The 24,360-nt window shown below is 37.6% G+C and overlaps 1 protein-coding gene across 1 annotated transcript in view; it reads left to right on the top strand.

The window, feature by feature from the left end:
* LOC100367775 (retinoblastoma-like protein 1) overlaps positions 1 to 24,360 on the top strand; it is a 47,559-nt gene that overhangs the window by 9,374 nt on the left and 13,825 nt on the right. The window contains exons 4-9 of the mRNA XM_085500390.1: positions 5,474 to 5,538; positions 11,671 to 11,796; positions 17,136 to 17,296; positions 18,163 to 18,227; positions 19,575 to 19,761; positions 23,600 to 23,986. Of these exons, the coding sequence (XP_085356516.1) occupies positions 5,474 to 5,538; positions 11,671 to 11,796; positions 17,136 to 17,296; positions 18,163 to 18,227; positions 19,575 to 19,761; positions 23,600 to 23,986 (991 nt within the window). The remainder of the gene's footprint in view (positions 1 to 5,473; positions 5,539 to 11,670; positions 11,797 to 17,135; positions 17,297 to 18,162; positions 18,228 to 19,574; positions 19,762 to 23,599; positions 23,987 to 24,360) is intronic.

Raw genomic sequence — 24,360 nt, 5'->3', positions numbered from 1 at the left:
TGATATTTTCGACTTCTTGTTAAAAACTTTAAGTCCGATTGCTTTGATACTATTCATATTGTTCATTTTCTAATGATGTCTTCAGTTCTTTAATTGAAATGTGCATTGCTAACAGCGGAGCTATCTCAGTCGATAGGCTGCTTGTTCTCTATATTTTACATTCAACTCATCAAAAACCAGTGAAAATAAATTCCATGCAAAACACCCTAAAAAAAGTATCTCCAGCGAAAAATAATTTCACCTTGAATATAGTATTTTACAGTATGTCACCTGCCGATTGGGATTCAGACTGGGTTTTTTACAGAAAAAAAAAAGTCACGCAACAGATAGTCTCCAAGGCATCCTCTCACGTGTTGGCTTTGTTGCTATGACAACATATCATTTTCATCCTGTCAAGCAGGAGAAATGAATGCCACAGGTCACTGATGAGACTGAATTTAAAAAGTTGGTGGATTTATCCATCAATTATTCGCTTGAACGTCATATATATGGCATTATATAGAACAGAAAACAATAGAATTTTTCGTTTTATTAAAAGCTGTTTTTATTTGTTTGGCATAAATTACATCGCCAAAATTATTGTCGGTACGCTCAAATACTGTGGAATACTTTATTTTCACTGAAATTAATTTTCGCTGAAATGGGTTTTTGGGCGTTTTGTACGGATTAAATTTTCACGGAATCATCCCTTCAGTGAAAATAGCGAAAATAAAGTATTCTACAGTATTTAGTTTACATCAGATGATAAAGTGCTACATTTCTAAATACTAAGTGTGAAAGAATATAATTTAGCCGCCTACTTTCTTTTCAACAAAATCATCAAAGTCTGGTGCACAAGACCAGTCAGTCAGATTTATTTTGTGATTTAGTCTGTTGATTATCAAGCAGAAAATTCAATTTGTTGACTTTCTGGCACCCTCGTATGTTGCAATTTTCAGCTATTGGCAAGACACTTCAAGTTTACTGTGCACCAAATTTGAACTGGCAACTCAATTTTTTTTTTCGTGTTTGTGTGAGGAACAAGCGCATGACCAATCAGAACATATTTTAAAAGCTGTAGAGTTTTTTTTTTTACCGTACACTAAATTGGTTAGTAGCACATTTGATTGGTTGCTGTACTTTTACCACATGATTGGTTTGCTGTACTTAATAAAATACACTCCATTGGTTGCTGTACTATGTTTAATGCATTTGATTGGTTGCTGTACTTTTACCACATGATTGGTTGCTGTACTTAATAAAATACACTCCATTGGTTGCTGTACTATGTTTAATGCATTTGATTGGTTGCTATAATTAGTACAAGACAATTGATTGGTTGCTATACTTTTACCTGACGATTGGTTGCTATACTTCATAAAATACACTCCATTGGTTGCTATAATATGTTTAATGCATTTGATTGGCTGCTGTGCTTTGGACAAGACACTTGATTGGTTGCTGTACTTTGCATGAGCAGTTTGATTGGTTGCTATGCATCTAGGCTAGCTCAGAAGATGTGGCTATTTTTAAAATTAGACATAAATCTTGTGTAGACACATGGCATCCTCAGTGGTATTTAAAGTCTCTATATGTTAATGTCCATCCTGATGTTATTGCTTGTGACCTTTGGGGTCATCATAACAAGTCTATAAATTGCTTTTAAGGGTCGCTAGCGTTAGATAGAGCTGGATGCTTACTTGACAGAACACAGGTCTCTAGGGGGGGTTTGGAGACAGGATGCCAGGCAACAGGCCACTGTCAGGGGTTAGATGATAAATTGACACCAGAAACCTTTCATCTAGACTGACCAAGCAGAATAAAATAGACTGATGGAGAACAGTCAGTTCTGGAAGATTGGAGCTGGAATGTTGCAGTGCTACTGTTCGGTTTTATTGGCCCTTTTGGGGTTTTAAATAGTCATCTGATGGTATGATTCGAGTAACAGAAATAATTTGATGCAAGGAGTTAAAATGTTGTACATTTCACAGGGGACGTATTTCTGCTTGTCAGGAAAAGTCATAGAATTTTGTTGCATTGAAATTTAATAAGGGTCTGGTAAAGTGGACAAGGGAGTCACAGTAATTTTCGCTGAATTTTATATCTTCAAAATTACTGTGGAATACTTTATCGCTGGAATTAATTTTCGCTGAAAAGCCTTTTTTGGGCGTTTTGTATGGAATTTATTTTCACTGATTTTTGATGAGTTTAATGTGAAATATAGGAAAAAAAGTATATTCGCTGGATTTTATTTTCACGGAATCATCTCTTCAGCGAAAATAGCGAAAATAAATTCCAAGCGAAAATAAAGTATTCTACAGTATTAAAATTGCTAATAAGCGACACCTACATCGTCATTCACATTAAGTCCTTGTAAAATGAAACTTTAAATTTTTTTTTTTTTTTTTCAAAATATAAATTCTATAAAGTTAGACATCTGGGGATAACTGCCTTAAAGTAAAATATTCAGCCTAAGTGTATAGTTAGCTCCAGTGACAGGTTTATTTATATACAGTCAGTTAGCAGGTTATTTAGCACAATGATGGATACGGTGCTAGTTCTGCTTGGAAAGTTTTGACTTGACAGGTGACTGGTGTATAGCCATCAAGCATGACTTCATCAATGTTTTTTGAGTGTTTTGTATGGAATTTATTTTCACTGATTTTTGATGAGTTTAATGTGAAATATAGGAAAAAAAAGTATATTCGCTGGATTTTATTTTCACAGAATCATCCCTTCAGCGAAAATAAATTCCAAGCGAAAATAAAGTATTCCACAGTAGTTCCACCAACCAGAATTAGTTCTCCTATTATTAGTTCTTTCCTCGCTTGATCAAAGTCGTCCATATTGTGTTAGTTTCTCCTGAAAAAAAAAGTTTAACAGTTTACAATACAATATTTAAGATGGAGGTGAATATTTTAGTGTTGCTTTGTTTTATCAGGCTGTTGGTTGTGCGAGTGTGCACGTGTTCGTTCTATATGTGTCCAATATGAACTAGTCTGGGAGTAAAATAATATTAACACCTGAAACAACGAAAAATTAAAAATCACCAAATGTCCAATTCAGAAGTTGTAGTGCTGTTTTTCGAGATACTATTTAGAGAGTTTTTGATTTTCAAATTGGGCTTCTTGAAAAATAGCTTATCACAAACCGTGTACTATAAAATTTCTACTGGAAACCATCGCTTCTATTAAAATGATACAATACAACAGAGAGAATGCGGCTTCTATTAGAGCATGTACACATATGAGAAATGGTGAATTTTTGGTTTTCAGTTGTTTAAAAAGAATGGGTATGGCCTCTATTAGTGATGCGGCTTCTAATACAGATTTTGGGGTAGTATGTGTTTGAATATCGGAACTGTTGAAGTACTGAGTTTATTGTGGAATTAAAATTCTGCTTTTCTTTCCTTAGCCAATCATAGTTAGTTGAATCACACTACATTCCCGTGTCTTGTCTTCCAATAGAATTTATCTGTTACTGACGAATCCAGGTCAATGACCTTTATTTTTACTACCGAAATGTGTATGTATGTCAACAGGGTTATATAAATGTTAACTGACACTTATAAAAGTTACAGTCTATTTTTATATAGTATTGTGCTAGTATCATTAAACTTTTGTTTATAGGTTTTCTTGCGTAACATCTGCTGTTATCCGCCTGCTGTCACCATACCCTTATCTTATATATTCTAACTTTTGTCGAAAGTTTTCCAAAACAGTACTTTGATCTTAAGTTGAGTACTGTAAAGTGACTAATTTTCACTGGGTTTAAATTTCACTGATTTACCATTTCAGGCATATTCAGTGGGTTTTAAATTCACGGTTTCATCATTTAGATGTGTTCTATGCTAAATTTTACATATTCACTGGGTTTTTAATTTAGCGCATTTTCCAGTCAACAAAATAAGCTAAATTAAAACCCAGTGAATAATTACCCCCTTTACAGTATCTGTGCATAGATATGATCTCATTTGAATATGACCTATGACCTAGTCTGCAGTTCCCACCATTTTATGACATCCTAATAGTAACAAATGCAAAAAATGTTTAAAATAAGAAAACAAAACTTCCATGATCTTTAGGACATTTGTGCTAAAACTATTTGCAATAAAATTAACAGTAGCGTTTTGATTATTCTGCATTCAGTCTTTTAATATCATAAAATAAAGAGTATTTATATAAACATTTTCTTTCTGCGCTATTTTTATCCAGGTTTACCGACCTATACAATATAGTTTGACCACCTACTTTTGCAACCTATTACTAAATATTTCAAAGGAAATTCTTTTTGAGTGTAAGGATGGAGTTCATTTTGAAAAAAAAAATTAGTAAAATTAATAACCAGTAAAAATAAGTTTTGCTTGCTAACATCATAAGTGAATTTGTTGGCACTTTCACATTAGTGTTTTTTTATCAACAAAGTATTATCGCTAAATACTGTAATTTGCTTTCAAGAGAGAAAATTTTTTGTATCACAGTAATAATGTCTTTGGAGTCCGCGATCTTTTATCACAAATACCATAAAATTCTGAAGTAGTGAAAATCCCTAACAGGAAAATTAAAAAGGTTTTACAGTTCTTTTGCCATTATGTCAATTATTATATTGAAAATGAATCAATTTGCCAGCTATATTTGATCATGTCTTGTGTTGGTCTATTCTCGATGAATCAGCCTTGCAAGAAATATCACCTCAGAGTTTATTGATCTCGGAATCCATGAGCTGTAAATACTGTCTCTGAATGTTTTATGTGTTCATTTCACTGAAATCTGAATATTCAGAAAAAAAAGACTATTTGCATCATAGTTTAAGGTTACAAACTCAAAGAAGAAAGAAAAAATACTTTTCTACTTTTATGCTCAGTCACTTTTATTTTCAAATACAGTATTTGCTCTATTAGAAGCACATTTTATATATATATATAAACTAAAAATTGGAGTTATTGAATGCTAGATCATTGAAATATGGAATATTTTGTTCATTGGCTCGCCTCTGTGATTTACGTAACCATATGAGCTTTTAATATTTAGCTAAGATTTTGTCAAATTCTACTGGACATTAAGGATTGGTTTTCAAGCCCCTGTATTGTATTCAGTAAACACTGGAATTATTTGCAGAAATCCACTAAATTAAATCTATGTGAATTTGTACAATAAAATATTAAAATTAAATCTTAGTGAAAATTAAATGTTAATAGTACTCTCCTGTGATTGGATAGAATGTTGGCAATTGGGATCAGGTAACCAATGAGATAAAGTCTTGTACGAATACTAATGACGGCCATATTTCACTCTCCTGTATGTCTGTGTCTTGCTGGTACATCTATTCATGCAGTTCCGAAAATAATCAATTGTTGGTGGACTCGTACATCATGTCACTAGAGTGTTAAAATGAAATATTAACATGTCTATCAGTGGGTTTAATGGTCTCTTTCATCTTGCTCATGTCACGTCATGCCATATACTAATTCTGAGTTTATTTTGTTCCTTCCTAGGAGACTGCCATGTAATTCAACCGATATGTTTATATTCTGCTGGACTTTATTTGTGCAAGTCAGAGGTAAGACTTTCAGTTTAGCGGTTAATGATTTTCTGAACGACAGCTCGGCAAGTGGTTATGGTTTCTCTATATAGTGCATTCAAGCTGTGCAGATTTTGAAACCAATCCTTGTCGCCATAGCAATACTTTAGATATTTTGGTGATAACAAAATACAAATTTTTGTTCATAGATACCAAAAAGTAACTGTTAACTGCTGTCCATAGCTGTGGTCGTCACATGGGTTTGATAGATTGAGTCTTGATTCCATAATCCTTTACGCGAAAACCGTATTTTGTCTATTTAAAAGCGCATCTTCAATAAAATCACACGTTTTCTGAAAAGGTCATTGTATGTTCATTAAAAAACAATTTATTTTGACCATAGACACAACTCTGTCATTTGCGTAAGTACATGTGCTTCTAGTACAGCATACAATATTCAGTGTACGCCACAGTGTAAACAAACTTTGCATATTATGAACGCATACCAAACATGACACTGTGCATGAAGCAGAATGGGAATGCATCATATTATATGTTAAAAATACTGTCTTAATGTGTGTGTGTTGAAACTGTCTGTGTTGGTGCTGCAACAGCTTATAGCTGTTCTCAGTCTTCCATCCATCAAGTTTCGAAATTCAAAAGCAATTTATCACCCAGGCATTGATAATTACTCAATTCCCAGGAGTCGTAATTTGTCGTACTTTACACCGAAACATAGACGAGCATTTTAAAAGCTGTCTTAAACGCCTTATAGATACATGCTCTCTGAAAAGCGATTTCTGCAGACATAGTTTTTAACCAAACTGAATGTATGTTTTGTAATTGGACAAAACCACCCAACTGCATCTCCCACTGTACCTCTTGAAGTGTGTTGAATTCCCTCTGGGTTCAAAGGCATGCCCGTGTACAACTACTTGATTGTATTTATCTCAAATGCTCATCTCAACATGTATCATGTAAAAACTGTACAAATAGTGCATAGTATCATTCAACTCAAAACAGCAAAGTACAAAGGATGTATAATGGGATTATGTTCAAAAACATAATTAATCGGATTAGTTGGCGCCAGTGATTTTTTTCATTTATGCCTTACATGGTTCGATATAAGCTATGCTGTAACAGGCTGTACATGTATGTAAGCTTTGATATAGTCGCCCCAATGTAAGGATTGCTTTAATTGGCTAGATGTAAGGAATGTTGTAATTGGCTGGTTGTTTTGATGCCTGGGATAGAGAGAGTAACTGATAACCGTTCATATGAACCGAGATTGGTGTCAGATTACGTTACAGTTGCCTTTCCTGTTATGCATATGCAAATTACCATTGTGCCTGCTACTTCAGGGGTTGGCTTGCAATGCCTCAGTGGGCCTGTTTTTGATACAGTACTGTGACTGGAGTCAGGTGGTTTACAGTCCAGCTCGTAGGACAAGTCTTGACTTGCTCCAGCATTAAAAAGATCCTTGTACCTGATGAGAGGTATTTCCTCTGGACTGTTTCCAAAGGTAAAGAAAAATGAACTTTGTGACCTCATTTCATTGTTAGATCTGCGTAACAAATACCTGTATTTTTGTGAGGAAGTCTGCTTTCATGCCTTGTGGAAGTCAAAAGTGCAGGGTTTTTTTTTTTTTTGCAACTTGGACTATTTTCAGAAAATCACCAAAATTGAATCAATTTGTGGGAAGAAGAATAATACTAACTTCAATGCATGATGCATGGTTTCTGTCTGTGTACTGGGTTTTGACTCTTTCTTGGAAATAGAAAACCCAGTTTGTATTTATTATTACATCTCAAATATAATTACTGATATTTTTAGGTGTAATATTTTTCGGTAGTTTGAAACTGTTTTGATATTTAGTCTTGTTTTCTAATTATTCAAACTAAATTGTCTTGTTTTCCTTTCATGCAGAAAAGTGAATATTTCAAAAGCTGAAAAGTCTCTTATATTACTGGTTGATTATCCTTGTTTCAGATGTTGTAAGAAATGAATGACAAAAGCTTTCATCTGTGTGACTACTCCTAAGAAATGGAGAAATGTAATATGCTGGCACATTGCCAATAACGTTGCGGCTGACAGAGAAACTCTTAAGTTTAGCGACAGCTGATTTGAGTTTGTAAGATTGTTCACTTCATTGTGGAAACGATCAAACTCACAAAAAAGTAAAACAAAAAAACTGGGCTGGTTGACGCCATCGTGAGTAGTTTCATGATGCAGTAAAACATTAATTGAATCATTATTCATGTGAGTGGGTGGAGTTTCATTCTTGTTTATTTGCGTATTAACATATCTTACTACCTTTTATTGTCATCCAGTCCATGCTAGTAATAGTAATTTGCTTGCATGCAAAATGTTTATATCAATTCAATCTGCACATTCACCAGTTTGTTTTCTGACTTGTAACTTAAGTTGGATAGAGTATATCCATTTGTCCATGTGGTGAATTTTAAGTCTATTTAGTGGGGGGGGGGGTTGTTCAAAGCAGGTTAAAGAGACTGATTTGTGCCTGTTGGTTTTATTCAACTTGATCATTTTGTTTTTATGTTCTATCGTAACTATTGTCGGCATCTTTGTTGCATTATTACTAGGCAGGTTTTGTTTTACGAGTACTGTAATGGAACGTGACTGGCCCACCATAACTTATTGACTTGAAGGGTCTAAAAATAATGCTTAGGCAATAACTGAGCATGCTCGGTTGTGTTGAAGGGATGCCCTTTATTTAAATGAACTCGGTACAATACTCGGTACACAGACTGATAGTACATAGCTTTAGACGATCATATCAGACTGAGGAAGCTCGGTAAGTTCAATGCAGCATGATTAAGATGAAGATTACATTTCAGTATTAATGTATTTGGTTTCTTCATTTTATCTCTGCATTCTATTCAATTAACCTATGAACTGGTGGTCTGGTAATGCCGATCGGCGTCGTGCCATGCTCGTGTTTCAGTTTAATATGCATTCGTGTGGAGAGCTCTGTCAATCCTTACAGAAGCAAATTTGTAATATTTCCTTCAGACTTTCGTCATTTACTGCTAAATTAAATATTTCATGACAAAAATTCTAATAAATTATAATTATTATTCAGACCAAAATAAAAAAAAAAGAAAAGTTGATTTGCAGTGGAAAATTATGCAGATAATATTTTTTATTGAGATGAAGCTTTTGAGGCACTTACAGAACTGGAAATGACCTTGATATAAGTGTTTGCAGTTAAAATGTCAGTGGATAGGATTTGCTGTGAAATACCTAAGTGTAGTGGACTGTGCAAAACGTGTCCTGACATGTTTCTATTTTTTCTTTCTTTCTTTATGAATGAATAGTTGCATGCACATTGCGACCTCTTGATATAAGATCTAATTATAGGTGGTTATTTGTTAGACTTCAATATATGCAGAATATGTAGACCACAGGTAAAATCTCTTTTTTTTCGGGCCAATGCTAGGTCAATTAAAAAAAATACATGTGGTTCCAATTATCCACTGTACCTAAAAAAATATTTGCTTACTCTCAACTTTTTTTTTGTTTTTTGGTCAAACATAAAAAAAATGGTTCAAAAAAATTTGAATGGAATTGACTGTTATCAAAATATTTGCTAAATAGACTACCCGGTAATTGTATTGTATACATGCATGAACTTAGTCTAGAATATATTTGAGGTCTACAAATATTTGCTACAAGTCCTAGGAATGATAATGAACACCAATCACGGCCAGCTGTGAAATGTTATTGGTGAATTGAAAATGATGTCATCATTAACAGTGTTGGTCATCTGGAGACCATGTTGTGGGAGAATTCCCAGCATGCAACATTTAAATTAACCAATGAGTGTTCTACTGTTCAGTTTGTTGGAGCACAACAATAATTTGTCATGTGTGAATAAAACTGCATGGTTAATTGAATAAATCATCTTTACTAAACCTTCATTTCCTTCACTTCCCATGCAGAGTAGATTGTCCACTGTGAAAAGTGACCATGAATACATATATATATATTTTTTTTGAGATAAAGAATTTGAGTGACAAATATGATTTTGGTTGTTAGGGAATGGTTTTTAGTTTAATATCAGCGCAGTAAATACATTGTTTTTCTGAGGTCTGTACTTTTTAACCATTTGAAAACTGTCATACTTGTATTGATGAACTGTTAATATGAATATATCTGTATAATGAACCACTACATTTGAGGAGAGTCCACTGCGTATTTGAACAATAATTATTTTGTCTCAAAGGCTTTTGTACAGAAAAAATTGCCACTTTTAATAAATACATGAATAAATAATAAATGGGTATTAATTGTCAGTCGCTTCTAATTGATTTAGGTTGAAGGTGTAAAGGGTGGATCAGCTATACTAAAATGTGTGAAAAATATTTTGCTTCGAGCAGATATATGTATTAAAAATGTGAAAAAAAAATAAAGTTCAGCAAATAAAACAAATTGCCCCCCTCCCCTTTCAAAACAATGTTGCTAGTTTGCAATGGAAACCATATCTAGACAATACAGGAATAAGTTAATTTGAAACAACGTCACAGTATTAAGGATGGCTGACACATGTAATTTGTTCTGTGAAAAATTCATGTAAACGATAACGAAAGTGTTTTCACTGCATTTTATTTTCGCTGAATTATCCCTTCAGCAAAAATAAAGAGATTAGATTCTAAGTAAGAAACGTATTCTGCAATAACGTCTATTGCTGTATGTATTCTCATGAGGGTGGCATACTCTTCCACTGCATGGCCCCTGGAAAGAAGATTCATGATAACTGCATTAGTCTACCAGTGACATCATCAACTTGTTAAATGTATGAGAACACTGTTCACATGCTTGATAACAAAGAACAGTCTTGCCAAAATAATTTTATTCAGTAAAATGGTGCTGCAAATGACTTCACTGAGACATGATCATTGTATTGGCTTGATTTGAAATAGAATGAATGCGATATATGGGCATCTATTAGAGATGTGCTTCTAATAGAGTAAATATGGTACATGTACCTCTATTGGAGATGTGCTTCTAATAAAAAACTGCAGTACATGTACTTCTATTGGAGATGTGATTCTAATAAAGAAAATATGGTACATGTACCACTATTGGAGATGGGCTTCTAATAGAGTAAATATATTACATGTACCTCTATTGGAAATGTGCTTCTAATAGAGTAAATATGGTATGACAAAAAAAACAAAAAAACATCAACATATTTCGTGTTGTGACTTAGTCAAAGCATGCAGTTCATCTTCACAGCAGTATATGCTTGATTTAGACCTTGCACAGACTTGACTTTGACCTCATGAATTTGACTTTGACCTACATTGCTTTGCTACACCAGTCATTCATTTAAAATAAAATAAAAATCCCTTTTAATATTTGATTTCCAGTTTTGTTTGAAATTAACAATGAATTTGTAGTTTTGAAATGGCTGACAATCTAAATATTTGATATTTAATTGATAATGAAATGCGAAACGATGTATTCAGTCAATTAGAATTTATGCTGGTAGAGTTGTGACAACATACTCCAGATATATTCATATTGTCAAATTTGTTTCTCAGGCTTGCATATTTTGTTTGTATCGGTGAGCTCAATTTATGGTCGATCTTTGTGAAGTATATATAGCAAGGTGTCAAATGAACTATTCTTGCCGCCATTATGAGTAGTGAGCTATTGTGTTGCAAACAGAAAATGAAAAAATATTGAATTTCACATCAGGCTAAGACTGACCTTGTACCCTTCGGGTGACATCGTTTTCTCGCCAAAATGTTGGTGCTACATTTTTTCTTATTTTTATGCAGTTTTCTATAATTTGTGTTTATCGTTTCCTTTTGGCTGTATATCTTGATAACAATTTTGAAAAAAAAAATTTACTTTGGTGGTCTAAAGATTAATATGGAATGATCAATTCTGTTTATACTGCACTTTGAAAAACAACAGATATAATAGGTTTATTTGCTCAATTTTTAAATACCCGATTATCCCCATGGGTTGTATGCTACTGGGATTCGTTAGTAATGTTTTCATGTCCACGTCGTTAATTGTGCGTATCATCTTGAATTTGTCAGTAATTTAACGAAAAACAGTTAAATCTAGCTTTTGGCCTAGAATGTGTTTATGTTGGGAATATTAAACATGTTTTTTTTTTTCTTGTTTTTTTTTCAGGCAACTTCCCCGCCATTAGTGACGATTTAGTGAACTCGTATCATCTTCTACTGTGCTGCTTGGATCTTATTTTCAGTAATGTTATTCTCGGCAATCGACGAGATCTTATTAAAGTAGAATTTCCAGGTAAGCCAATCGTTTATATTGGATACTGTACACAGGTTAGGAATGCTCGCAATAATATTTTGGGTGGAATTTACTTTTGAAATGTGTTTAATAATTTCTAGTCAACTCTATGTTTTTTTGACACTGTTGCTTGGCATTATGACATGCGTGGTGCCAGTGTTACTCTGTATTATGACACGTGTGGTGCCAGTGCTACTCTGTATAATGACACGTGTGATGTCAGTGTTACTCTGTATTATGACATGTGTGGTGCCAGTGCTACTCTGTATTATAACTTGTGTGGTACCAGTGCTACTCTGCATTATGACGTGTGGTACCAGTGCTCTGTATTATGACACGTGTGATGTCAGTGTTACTCTGTATTATGACATGTGTGGTGCCAGTGTTACTCTGTATTATGACACGTGTGGTGTCAGTGCTACTCTGTATTATGACATTTGTGGTGTCAGTGCTACTCTGTATTGTGACACATGTGGTGCCAGTGCTACTCTGTATTATGACACGTGTGGTGTCAGTGCTACTCTGTATTATGACACGTGTGGTGTCAGTGCTACTCTGCATTATGACACATGTGGTGCCAGTGCTACTCAGCATTATAACATGTGTGGTGCCAGTGCTACTCTGTATTATGACGCGTGTGGTGTCAGTGCTACTCTCTATTATGACACGTGTGGTGTCAGTGCTACTCTGTATTGTGACACATGTGGTACCAGTGCTACTCTGCATTATGACATGTGTGGTGCCAGTGCTACTCTGTATTATGACACGTGTGGTGCCAGTGCTACTCTGTATTATGACACGTGTGATGTCAGTGTTACTCTGTATTATGACATGTGTGGTGCCAGTGCTACTCTGTATTATGACACGTGTGGTGTCAGTGCTACTCTGTATTATGACACATGTGGTGCCAGTGCTACTCTGTATTATGACACGTGTGGTGTCAGTGCTACTCTGTATTATGACACGTGTGGTGTCAGTGCTACTCTGTATTATGACACGTGTGGTGTCAGTGCTACTCTGTATTGTGACACATGTGGTGCCAGTGCTACTCTGTATTATGACACGTGTGGTGCCAGTGCTACTCTGCATTATGACACGTGTGGTGCCAGTGCTACTCTGTATTATGACACGTGTGGTGCCAGTGCTACTCTGTATTATGACACATGTGGTGCCAGTGCTACTCTGCATTATGACATGTGTGGTGCCAGTGCTACTCTGTATTATGACACGTGTGGTGCCAGTGCTACTCTGCATTATGACACGTGTGGTGCCAGTGCTACTTAGCATTATGACACATGTGGTGCCAGTGCTACTCTGTATTATGACACATGTGGTGCCAGTGCTACTCTGTATTATGACACGTGTGGTGCCAGTGCTACTCTGTATTATGACACGTGTGGTGCCAGTGCTACTCTGTATTATGACACATGTGGTGCCAGTGCTACTCTGTATTATGACACATGTGGTGCCAGTGCTACTCTGTATTATGACACGTGTGGTGCCAGTGCTACTCTGTATAATGACACATGTGGTGCCAGTGCTACTCTGTATTATGACACGTGTGGTGCCAGTGCTACTCTGTATAATGACACATGTGGTGTCAGTGCTACTCTGTATTGTGACACATGTGGTGCCAGTGCTACTCTGTATTATGACACATGTGGTGCCAGTGCTACTCTGTATTATGACACGTGTGGTGCCAGTGCTACTCTGCATTATGACATGTGTGGTGCCAGTGCTACTCTGCATTATGACACGTGTGGTGCCAGTGCTACTCTGTATTATGACACGTGTGGTGCCAGTGCTACTCTGCATTATGACATGTGTGGTGCCAGTGCTACTTTGTATTATGACACGTGTGGTGCCAGTGCTACTCTGCATTATGACACGTGTGGTGCCAGTGCTACTCTGCATTATGACACGTGTGGTGCCAGTGCTACTTAGCATTATGACACATGTGGTGCCAGTGCTACTCTGTATTATGACACGTGTGGTGCCAGTGCTACTCTGTATTATGACTCATGTGGTGCCAGTGCTACTCTGTATTATGACACGTGTGGTGCCAGTGCTACTCTGCATTATGACACGTGTGGTGCCAGTGCTACTCTGTATTATGACACGTGTGGTGCCAGTGCTACTCTGTATTATGACACATGTGGTGCCAGTGCTACTCTGTATTATGACACGTGTGGTGCCAGTGCTACTCTGTATTATGACACGTGTGGTGCCAGTGCTACTCTGTATTATGACACGTGTGGTGCCAGTGCTACTCTGCATTATGACACATGTGGTGCCAGTGCTACTCTGTATTATGACATGTGTGGTACCAGTGCTACTCTGTATTATGACACATGTGGTGCCAGTGCTACTCTGTATTGTGACACGTGTGGTGCCAGTGCTACTCTGCATTATGACACGTGTGGTGCCAGTGCTACTCTGCATTATGACACATGTGGTGCCAGTGCTACTCTGTATTATGACACGTGTGGTGCCAGTGCTACTCTGTATTATGACACATGTGGTGCCAGTGCTACTCTGTATTATGACACGTGTGGTGCCAGTGCTACTCTGCATTATGACACGTGTGGTGCCAGTGCTACTCTGTATTATGACACGTGTGGTGCCAGTGCTACTCTGTATTATGACACATGTGGTGCCAGTGCTACTCTGTATTATGACACGTGTGGTGCCAGTGCTACTCTGTATTATGACACGTGTGGTGCCAGTGCTACTCTGTATTATGACACGTGTGGTGCCAGTGCTACTCTGCATTATGACACATGTGGTGCCAGTGCTACTCTGTATTATGACATGTGTGGTGCCAGTGCTACTCTGTATTATGACACATGTGGTGCCAGTGCTACTCTGTATTGTGACACGTGTGGTGCCAGTGCTACTCTGTATTATGACATGTGTGGTGCCAGTGCTACTCTGCATTATGACACATGTGGTGCCAGTGCTACTCTGTATTATGACATGTGTGGTGCCAGTGCTACTCTGTATTATGACACGTGGTGCCAGTGCTACTCTGTATTATGACACATGTGGTGCCAGTGCTACTCTGTATTATGACACGTGTGGTGCCAGTGCTACTCTGCATTATGACATGTGTGGTGCCAGTGCTACTCTGTATTATGACACGTGTGGTGCCAGTGCTACTCTGTATTATGACACGTGTGGTGCCAGTGCTACTCTGTATTATGACATGTGTGGTGCCAGTGCTACTCTGTATTATGACACGTGTGGTGCCAGTGCTACTCTGTATTATGACACATGTGGTGCCAGTGCTACTCTGTATTATGACACGTGTGGTGCCAGTGCTACTCTGTATTATGACACGTGTGGTGCCAGTGCTACTCTGTATTATGACACGTGTGGTGCCAGTGCTACTCTGCATTATGACACATGTGGTGCCAGTGCTACTCTGTATTATGACATGTGTGGTGCCAGTGCTACTCTGTATTATGACACATGTGCTGCCAGTGCTACTCTGTATTGTGACACGTGTGGTGCCAGTGCTACTCTGTATTATGACATGTGTGGTGCCAGTGCTACTCTGCATTATGACACATGTGGTGCCAGTGCTACTCTGTATTATGACATGTGTGGTGCCAGTGCTACTCTGTATTATGACACATGTGGTGCCAGTGCTACTCTGTATTATGACACGTGTGGTGCCAGTGCTACTCTGTATTATGACACGTGTGGTGCCAGTGCTACTCTGTATTATGACACGTGTGGTGCCAGTGCTACTCTGTATTATGACACGTGTGGTGCCAGTGCTACTCTGTATTATGACACGTGTGGTGCCAGTGCTACTCTGTATTATGACACGTGTGGTGCCAGTGCTACTCTGTATTATGACACGTGTGGTGCCAGTGCTACTCTGTATTATGACATGTGTGGTGCCAGTGCTACTCTGTATTATGACACGTGTGGTGCCAGTGCTACTCTGTATTATGACACGTGTGGTGCCAGTGCTACTCTGTATTATGACATGTGTGGTGCCAGTGCTACTCTGTATTATGACACGTGTGGTGTCAGTGCTACTCTGTATTATGACACGTGTGGTGCCAGTGCTACTCTGTATTATGACACGTGTGGTGCCAGTGCTACTCTGTATTATGACACGTGTGGTGCCAGTGCTACTCTGTATTATGACACGTGTGGTGCCAGTGCTACTCTGTATTATGACACGTGTGGTGCCAGTGCTACTCTGTATTATGACACGTGTGGTGCCAGTGCTACTCTGTATTATGACACGTGTGGTGCCAGTGCTACTCTGTATTATGACACGTGTGGTGCCAGTGCTACTCTGTATTATGACACGTGTGGTGCCAGTGCTACTCTGTATTATGACACATGTGGTGCCAGTGCTACTCTGTATTATGACACGTGTGGTGCCAGTGCTACTCTGTATTGTGACACATGTGGTGCCAGTGCTACTCTGTATTATGACACATGTGGTGTCAGTGCTACTCTGCATTATGACACATGTGGTGCCAGTGCTACTCTGTATTATGACACGTGTGGTGCCAGTGCTACTCTGTATTATGACACATGTGGTGCCAGTGCTACTCTGTATTATGACACGTGTAGTGCCAGTTATGAATAATGGGCTTATTGAGACAGTGAAATATTTGTAACCTGGGTAACGTTCACTGTTACAGTAAGATATATGGCATTATCAGCTGAGTAGCCATAAAAATGTGATTTTGTGTGTCTTTTGGGAAATATACTCAATCAAGTGATTTGATTTTTTTAGTAATTTATGTCTCTTTTGAAGAATATAAATAAAATTAAATGTCTAAGGCTTGATTGTTTGAAACTCTTCGGATAGAAATTTTGTTTGATGTCCTAATTGGCATTTATAACCGCCCCAAGTACATTGTAAAGCTGGTGTCACATGTTGATTTGAACTTGATGTTGAACAGATGGTGACCTACTTTACCGGATGTGCTGTTGCCGACAGCTCTTGGGAATTGAGTTTCAATCATATTCTATTGCTGTTTTTTGTTTTGTTTATTATTTGACAAGTGAATAAATGTCAAAGGTAACAAACATGACTGTGAAATGTATAGGCGGCTATTTTTCAATTTTAAAGGGACATTATCATTTAAATTTATTTGTTCAATGGTGTTGTCCAATAATCCATTTAGCAATCGGTAGTTTAGTTAGTGCCCCAGTCCAAGAAAAAAAAATAATTGTTTTATTATGCATCTCAGTTATGTATATTAAGGACCCTCGCTACCAGGATTATTGTTTATTGCTCACATACTCTCAGTGCATCTTGATTTCTGATTGTATGAATACTTGTGTCTCTTCCTGTGCATGTTCAGGCTTGCCTTCCAACTTCACCAGTAAAGACTACAGGGTACCCACAGAACCTGTGTGTATCATCGACAAACTGTGCGAACTTCACGACGGCCTGGTAGTAGAAGCTAAAGGAATAAAAGAACACTGGTTCAAGCCATACATCAAGAAACTATTTGACAAAAGGGTAAGGCAATCAACAGGGAAAACCCCCTGCTGTCTGTTTGCTTCTTAGCACATGGCTGAAGGTCTCAAGTGGTTATTGATAAGGTCACTTCAGGTCAAACCCTTTTTTTTGTAGCTACTGCCGTGGCCTTGGAATATTATTAAACCACTAGTGTCCAGACTTGGGTACATTTATTGGTAATCTAAGCTTTTGACAGCTGTGCCCAGTTCCTGTATGGATTTGAAATTGCCATTGAACTCCATTGACGTATTTGTTATCCATGGAAGCATGAGTAGTCTGCTTTGGGGTCCAAAGTTTTCTGTTTTTCTAAGCACGGAATGAATGTGACACAATTTGGAAGATTTACAACTGTGTTTATTGTTTTGTGGGATGAATGATTTTATTGGAGAGGTTGATAATTAATTACACTCAGTTGTTTATAAATTGGATTTAATTAGTTCCAGCCAAACGAATTGCTGTTTGTCTTGCATGATATTTAATATTTTAATAATCAGTTAATTATCAGTTTTTTTTAACTTTATTATTTAATGTAATCTGGAAATCAAATAATAATTTTTTATCATTATTTAGCTTTATTATTTGCCAATGTCTTGTGTGTCAAATACTGTTACCTTGGTAATATTTAAATTCTCTACAGATTTCTTTGTGATAGGAAATTGTTATTTCTTAAAACAAAGAGGTTAAAAAACTAAAAACATAGCTAAGTTTGGAAAAGATGAGCACACCTTTGTTACCTGTTTTATAAGTTTAGTATTTTTGTGATCGTTTATGGCATTTATTTTTTTTATAAGTATAGAATTGCGTTTGTTTGAACTTAATTATGTGTTAAAAAATTACAATTTTTCTCCTCTCTTATTTTTTTTCAGACTATTAAAGGAAAACAAGAAAACTATTCTGGCTTGCTAGACGTCAACAATTTTGAAGTAAATAAGTGAGTTTCATAAATCTTGCATGATTATTTAAATTAATTTTACTTTTGATCTTGTCTCCGAACAGAGATCATTTTCCGCTTGTCAAAAACCAGAAGGATAATGTTTTTTTATGTAATAGTGTTTCATTACGTTTCATTGATTTGCTAATAATAGAAATGACGTTGCTGTATCTGTATTTCATTTATCAAATCAAATCAAAAAACAATCAGTAACACATGTTACATGTCAGAATTGCACAATGTGCACAGAGACCCTATGTGTGCAATCATTTTTCTACTCATTTTTTCCATTTTTTATGTATGTATTTTTCCATAATTTGTTTGATATCAAGTGGACATAGTTTCCTAATGGCTATAGATCCTGATCAGAATTTTATTTTGTAAAAGTTGCCCTTGATACTCTAAGTGGTAATAACATAAAAATTAATTCTCTGTGTGTATATTTCAGTGTCAGTTGTAAAACCTGTCTTGTTATTGTTTTGTTCACTTTTACACTGTGGCCAATCAGCAGACTAATTTTATTTATTTCTTTGGTGATAGTTAGTATTAGTCTTCATATAGGGACAGCAAGGTTAAAATTTGTGCCTATATCCTCGGGGGCGGAGCTACGTCACGGACATTCTACGTTGCTAAGACGCGCATCACTGTACCACGTATTTCTATGGGCTTTGTGCGCGCTGCTGTGAAACGCCGGTGGAGCCGGTGAAAACTCGAGAAAACAACACAAACTCAACTTTGAAGTAATCTTGAACAACCAAATTCATATATGTTACACACGTAGGGCTAATCTTGTTACACTGTTCAGAGCACTCTCAACAACCATCGCAAAGTATCGTTTTCTGTGAGTTTTTGGTCTTTGTTTTCACCGCGAAGGTTGCCAGGCGGTAGAAAATGCCCGGATGTCCGCCCCCGAGGATTCCAGCAATTTTGCTTGTTACTTTACATATGGCTTTTCTGCTGCTAGTAATACAACATTTCTGTCTACAATGCTGATATTGTACTTGAATGAAAATTTAATCATGATCACTGGACTTGTAACTAGAAATTTAAAATTCTGCACTCAACAGTGCCCTCTAGTGGTGAAAATGAGTACACCTTTCAAAAGCATGATGTGGGAGAGATCTTTTCCATATCTGCAAATGTAATTAAAAAGATGAGACTGACAGAAAAAAATGGTATTTCAGACTTAACCATTTGTCCATTTAAAAAAAAAATTCTTAGAGCATAAAAAAGAAGCCCCTTCTGTTACTATGACTACTTGCATATATTGCAACAAATTGCTATTCTGGTGGTTATGTACTGTAAATTTCATCTTTTTCTTTTCTTTTTTTTTTTTGCCTATCTCAGTAAAAGTATCAATAAAGAATATGAGGAGTATGTTCTAACCCGAGGTGATTTTGACGAGCGAATCTTCCTTGGAGCAGATGCAGATGAAGAAATAGGCACACCGGCGAAATCTACAGTTGTCACGGTAACAGGAAATTTATCAGAAAAGATGCAAGTGAAACGAAACCTACAGCAACATTTTGACAAGGTGACCATGATTAATGAATCTAATTCTAAACCTGATATCTCTCTGGAATTCCTGTCATGGTTTTTACCGTTCTTGACAGGAGTTTGCCGCAAGGACGGAGATCTTAGTGTATTTCGAAATATACTACATGCAAACGGGACACCCAGTCAAAATTTGCAATCATCGCTTGCCATGTGAAATTGCTTACAGACTCGTCTTAACCATTATTAACTCAAATGCATGACAAAAAGTAGATGCTTACTTGTAAATGAAAATGTGGTACCTTAATTGCTCTATTAGAAGCGCATATACACCCAAAAATTGTATACTGAATCATTAAAATATTACTTATTTTGACCATAGAAAACCCATGAGTGCGTGCATGCGCTACTGTTTGCACTACTAACAGAGCAAATACAGACCCAGTCAGTGCATTCTGTGCGTACATGCACTACTGTTTGCACTACTAACAGAGCAAATACAGACCCAGTCAGTGCATTCTGTGCGTGCATGCACTACTGTTTGCACTACTAACAGAGCAAATACAGACCCAGTCAGTGCATTCTGTGCGTACATGCACTACTGTTTGCACTACTAACAGCAAATACAGACCCAGTCAGTGCATTCTGTGCGTACATGCACTACTGTTTGCACTACTAACAGAGCAAATACAGACCCAGTCAGTGCATTCTGTGCGTGCATGCACTACTGTTTGCACTACAAACAGAGCAAATACAGACCCAGTCAGTGCATTCTGTGCGTACATGCACTACTGTTTGCACTACAAACAGAGCAAATACAGACCCAGTCAGTGCATTCTGTGCGTGCATGCACTACTGTTTGCACTACAAACAGAGCAAATACAGACCCAGTCAGTGCATTCTGTGCGTACATGCACTCCTGTTTGCACTACTAACAGAGCAAATACAGACCCAGTCAGTGCATTCTGTGCATACATGCACTCCTGTTTGCACTACTAACAGAGCAAATACAGACCCAGTCAGTGCATTCTGTGCATACATGCACTACTGTTTGCACTATAAACAGAGCAAATACAGACCCAGTCAGTGCATTCTGTGCATACATGCACTCCTGTTTGCACTACTAACAGAGCAAATACAGACCCAGTCAGTGCATTCTGTGCATACATGCACTACTGTTTGCACTATAAACAGAGCAAATACAGACCCAGTCAGTGCATTCTGTGCATACATGCACTCCTGTTTGCACTACTAACAGAGCAAATACAGACCCAGTCAGTGCATTCTGTGCATACATGCACTACTGTTTGCACTATAAACAGAGCAAATACAGACCCAGTCAGTGCATTCTGTGCATACATGCACTACTGTTTGCACTACTAACAGAGCAAATACAGACCCAGTCAGTGCATTCTGTGCGTACATGCACTACTGTTTGCACTACAAACAGAGCAAATACAGACCCAGTCAGTGCATTCTGTGCGTACATGCACTACTGTTCGCACTACTAACAGAGCAAATACAGACCCAGTCAGTGCATTCTGTGCATACATGCACTACTGTTTGCACTACTAACAGAGCAAATACAGACCCAGTCAGTGCATTCTGTGCGTACATGCACTACTGTTTGCACTACTAACAGAGCAAATACAGACCCAGTCAGTGCATTGTGTGTGTATGCACTACTGTTTGCACTAGTAACAGAGCAAATACAGACCCAGTCAGTGCATTCTGTGTGTGCATGCACTACTGTTTGCACTACTAACAGAGCAAATACAGACCCAGTCAGTGCATTCTGTGCGTACATGCACTACTGTTTGCACTAACAGAGCAAATACAGACCCAGTCAGTGCATTCTGTGCGTACATGCACTACTGTTTGCACTACTAACAGAGCAAATACAGACCCAGTCAGTGCATTCTGTGCATACATGCACTACTGTTTGCACTAACAGAGCAAATACAGACCCAGTCAGTGCATTCTGTGCGTACATGCACTACTGTTTGCACTACTAACAGAGCAAATACAGACCCAGTCAGTGCATTCTGTGCATACATGCACTACTGTTTGCACTAACAGAGCAAATACAGACCCAGTCAGTGCATTCTGTGCATACATGCACTACTGTTTGCACTACTAACAGAGCAAATACAGACCTAGTCAGTGCATTCTGTGCATACATGCACTACTGTTTGCACTACTAACAGAGCAAATACAGACCCAGTCAGTGCATTCTGTGCATACATGCACTACTGTTTGCACTACTAACAGAGCAAATACAGACCCAGTCAGTGCATTCTGTGCATACATGCACTACTGTTTGCACTACTAACAGAGCAAATACAGACCCAGTCAGTGCATTCTGTGCATACATGCACTACTGTTTGCACTACTAACAGAGCAAATACAGACCCAGTCAGTGCATTCTGTGCGTACATGCACTACTGTTTGCACTACTAACAGAGCAAATACAGACCCAGTCAGTGCATTCTGTGCATACATGCACTACTGTTTGCACTACTAACAGAGCAAATACAGACCCAGTCAGTGCATTCTGTGCGTACATGCACTACTGTTTGCACTACTAACAGAGCAAATACAGACCCAGTCAGTGCATTCTGTGCGTACATGCACTACTGTTTGCACTACTAACAGAGCAAATACAGACCCAGTCAGTGCATTCTGTGCATACATGCACTACTGTTTGCACTACTATCAGAGCAAATACAGACCCAGTCAGTGCATTCTGTGCGTACATGCACTACTGTTTGCACTACTAACAGAGCAAATACAGACCCAGTCAGTGCATTCTGTGCATACATGCACTACTGTTTGCACTACTAACAGAGCAAATACAGACCCAGTCAGTGCATTCTGTGCATACATGCACTACTGTTTGCACTACTAACAGAGCAAATACAGACCCAGTCAGTGCATTCTGTGCATACATGCACTACTGTTTGCACTACTAACAGAGCAAATACAGACCCAGTCAGTGCATTCTGTGCATACATGCACTAGTGTTTGCACTACAAACAGAGGAAATACAGACCCAGTCAGTGCATTCTGTGCGTACATGCACTCCTGTTTGCACTACTATTAGAATGCATTATGCCAAGTTTTGAAAAAAAATACACCTACAAAAAAAGAACAATGTGCTGCTTTGAGGGCAGGTGTCATCGCCATAAATAAAAATAAAATATAGGATAACAAAACATAGTCAATATCTCATTTTATTGTTCGATTACTGTCATAAAATCAGTGTTTTTTTGTTTGTTTTTTTGGAGTAGGCTTCTACCATAATTTCATGTTTTGTAGCAAACTGTTTATGCTCACTGAGTGTTCATTCTCTAAGATAATAGCGTATAACATTTGCATATTCATAAGCATCACTGCTCTGTAATGCTCTGAGGAGAACCCTGCTGGCGGTCAAATAACATTTCTCATAATTTTAATATTCTTCAAACATTTCATGTACTTTTCACCACTAGTTCCCTCTTTTCATCACAAATTCACAAAATAATCCTGTTTATAGTCTGCACTTTCCTTAGAAGATTGGGACAAAAGTAGTCAAATTTTTTGAGTAAAAACTGCAAATTGACTTGAATTTTGTCTATTGGCTCCAAAATATACAAGAAAAAATGTGCAGAAAAATTTGGGTGAGAAAGTCCAGTGGTGAAAAGGTTGTACCCATGTTTTAATGAGTAGTGGTCGTAGCAAGGCAGTGTGTTCATTATGGGTCCATGCATTGTATACATTGTGTGTAAAAAAAAAATTGGAACATGCACTGCCTGACGACCATCGTACTTTAACTGTTATTTTGCCTCATTTTGCAAATTTCCCTCTTACATCACTGCCTATGTTTTTTTACCTTCTAGACAAAAAGTCTGGCGCCCTCAACGCCACTCACAAACAGAAGGTACTTAAAAGAGAAAGATCCCACGGTAACGCCAGTTTCCACAGCGACACAAGGTGTAAGCCGATTACAAGCATTACTCGCAGGACACAAAACAGGACCCAGTGATCTATTAGTTACTTTGTTCAGAGACTGCAGTGAAAATCCACTGGATACTGTTTGTAAACGAATAAAAGAACTGGGAGAAATATTCTGTGAGAAATATGCGCAACCATCGGAGGACCATCCTGGTTCCCATATTGACTTTGCAAAGCGCCGTTTTTGTATGGCGGAAAGTCTCTACTTCAAGGCACTCGAAAATATTATGCAAGCTGAGAAAAAAAGACTTGGAGCTAAATTTGATTTAACAGTAAGTTGTCTCTTATCTTCATATTCTCAACCTTAAGAAGCCCGGTATTTGGTTTAGATGTGTTCTTGTATATACAAGACCTCAAACTGAACATGTCTCTGATCTGAAGAATTTTTTTCAACCACCTTAGTGATAAGTTGAGACTGGTTTTATAGTATTTTTTGTATAGATGTCATGTTGGTATTCCTCAAAACCAGTTTTTGATATATATATTGTATAATTATTGTTGAAGGCGCCTGAACATTGTGATGCCCCCCTATTCTCAGTCTAGCAGGTTAACCTCCCCCACTATCTCCTCACTATATTGAATTCATTGTGAGTTTACTCAACATTTCTGTGAAGTGTCTAGTTGGTTTAACATATCGATAAGTTGT

This window comes from Saccoglossus kowalevskii, chromosome 6 (genome assembly GCF_978046115.1).
Source record: "Saccoglossus kowalevskii chromosome 6, keSacKowa6.1, whole genome shotgun sequence".
Lineage (NCBI taxonomy): Eukaryota > Metazoa > Hemichordata > Enteropneusta > Harrimaniidae > Saccoglossus > Saccoglossus kowalevskii.
The sequence above is the reverse complement of the archived record's forward strand: the minus strand, read 5'-3'. Positions and strand labels throughout refer to the sequence as shown.